The following is a 2,500-nucleotide window of genomic DNA, read 5'->3' as shown; positions in this document are numbered from 1 at the left end:
CACACACACACACACACACACACTCACACACACACACGGCCCAGTGATGTCCAGGCCTCAGACAGCTCTCTCTGTGGTTCCGGCGCTCTCCCCACATTCACAGACTGGACCCTGGACACGGGGCTCGCTCCAGAACCACCTGCTGTCCGGGTCAGCAAGGGCTGGTTGGAGGACACCGCTGGAGCTCACACACACACACACACACACACACACACACACACACACACACACACACACACACACACGGCTTTGTGCTTGTGTAGTTTTACCCTGTGTGTGTTTCTACTGTGATCTGGATCCCCCTCTACACTATATATACTGTAAATATTGTCATTCTTGTCTTTTTTTTGTATAAAGAAGTTTTATTTCTTCTTTTCTCTTTTTTTACAAAAAGATATTGTATCCGTATGTATTATTTTGTTATTATTTGATATGTTTGCTTTGGCTACACTGCCAGTGAAGAGAGAGGGAGAGAGAGAGGGAGTAGAAGAGAGTTAAAGAGAGAGAGATAGAGGGAGTGGAAGAGAGTTAGAGGGAGAGAGAGTTAGAGAGAGTTAAAGAGAGAGAGGGAGGGAGAGAGAGAGTGGAGGAGAGTTAAAGAGAGAGAGAGGGAGTAGAAGAGAGTTAGAGGGAGAGAGAGAGTGGAGGAGAGTTAAAGAGAGAGAGAGAGGGAGGGAGAGAGAGAGTGGAAGAGAGTTAAAGAGAGAGGGAGGGAAAGAGAGAGTTGGAGAGAGAGTGGAAGAGAGTTAAAGACAGACGGAGGGAGGGAGAGAGGGAGTGGAAGAGAGTTAGAGAGAGGGAGGGAGTGGAGGAGAGTTAGAGAGAGGGAGGGAGGGAGAGAGAGGAAGAGAGTTGAAGAGAGAGAGGATGGATGGATGGATGGAGAGTGGAAGAGAGAGATGATGGATGGATGGATGGGCGTTTCAGAGGGTGAGGGGTGTGGCCGGGTATAAACCTCTGGTTTCCGTGGTTGCGTGTGGATGCCCTCTGGTCGCCGTGGTGCTGTGTGGATGTCCTCTAGTTGCCGTGGTGCTGTGTGGATGTCCTCTGTCCTCTCAATCTCTCTGTGCGCGTGTTGACCCGTCCACTGCTCTCGTCCGCCCAGCAGCAGCATGATCGCCCTGCTGACCCTCGCGTCTGTCCTACTCCTGGCCGCAGGTAAGAAACGCGCGCACACACACACACACACACACACACACACACACACACACACACACACACACACACCTCTCTTTCCTGCCTTATCCTACTCACGTGCTCACACACTCACTCATTTTCATTCTAATTAATTCACTGAATCACTTAACTCACTCACTCACTCACTCACTTACTCACTCACTCACTCACTCACTTGCTCTTTAATTCAGTCAGTCTCACTCAGCCATCCATTCACATTGTCTTTTATCTTCACTCACTCAATCACATGCACACACTCCTGCACTCCTTTAGTCACTCACACACACACACACACACACTCACTCACAAACACACTCACACACACACACTCACTCACAAACACACTCACTCACACACACTCACTCACTCACTCACTCACTCACTCACACACACACACACACACACACACACACACACACTCCGGGGACAATGTAATGACAATGTAATCCATTGTAATATAGTTGACATATATAAGTCACTTTGGACAAAAAGTGTCTGCTACTTGTGATGTAATATAATGTAATGTGTAGTTCATGAGTAGTAGATGAGTATCTCATGTGTAGCTCATATGTAGTTGGTGAGTAGCTCATGTGTAGTAGGTGAGTAGCTCATGTGTAGTAGATGAGTAGCTCATGTGTAGCTCATATGTAGTTGGTGAGTAGCTCATGTGTAGTAGGTGAGTAGCTCATGTGTAGTAGATGAGTATCTCATGAGTAGCTCATGTGTAGTAGATGAGTAGCTCATGTGTAGTTGATGAGTAGGTGGTTTCGTGTGTGACTGGACCTTTTGTTCTGGTCTGATGAGCCGCTGCAGGGGCCAGCTGATGTGACTGAATGGCGATTGTCACTCATTTGGGTCGTTCGCACACAGAACCGGCTGATGGTCACCCATTTGGGTCATTTGGGTCGTTTGCCTGCTGAACCGGCTGATGGTGACCCATTTGGGTCATTCGGCCGCAGAACCGGCTGATGGTCACTCATTTGGGTCATTTGGGTCGTTTGCCTGCTGAACCGGCTGATGGTCACTCATTTGGGTCGTTGGCCCACAGAACCGGCCGCTCTCTCTGGATAACACATGGGTGATAGGAGGGAGTGGTGAATGATATAGAGCCTTATGTTTTGGCTCACACACACACACACACACACACACACACACACACACCACAGAGGCACTTGACTCAGCAGAGACACGCACACATGGCACCAAACCCACACAAACCCACACACACCCACACACACACACACACACACACACACACACACACACACACACACACACACACACACACACACACACACACACACAGGCCACCAGCACCAGCACC

General features: G+C 49.1%; 1 protein-coding gene across 3 annotated transcripts in view; it reads left to right on the top strand.

Moving 5' to 3' along the window:
* Nucleotides 1-915: 915 nt before the first annotated feature.
* Nucleotides 916-2,500, top strand: part of mpz (myelin protein zero) — a 23,827-nt gene continuing 22,242 nt past the window's right edge. The window contains exon 1 of one of the 3 annotated variants that reach the window (XM_062530779.1): nucleotides 916-1,158. In XM_062530779.1, the coding sequence (XP_062386763.1) occupies nucleotides 1,113-1,158 (46 nt within the window). In that variant the 5' untranslated portion in view covers nucleotides 916-1,112. The remainder of the gene's footprint in view (nucleotides 1,159-2,500) is intronic. The other 2 variants (XM_062530780.1, XM_062530781.1) reach the window with 2 other exon arrangements.

Source organism: Sardina pilchardus, chromosome 2, assembly GCF_963854185.1.
Source record: "Sardina pilchardus chromosome 2, fSarPil1.1, whole genome shotgun sequence".
NCBI lineage: Eukaryota > Metazoa > Chordata > Actinopteri > Clupeiformes > Clupeidae > Sardina > Sardina pilchardus.
This window is presented reverse-complemented; position numbering and strand designations above follow the sequence as displayed.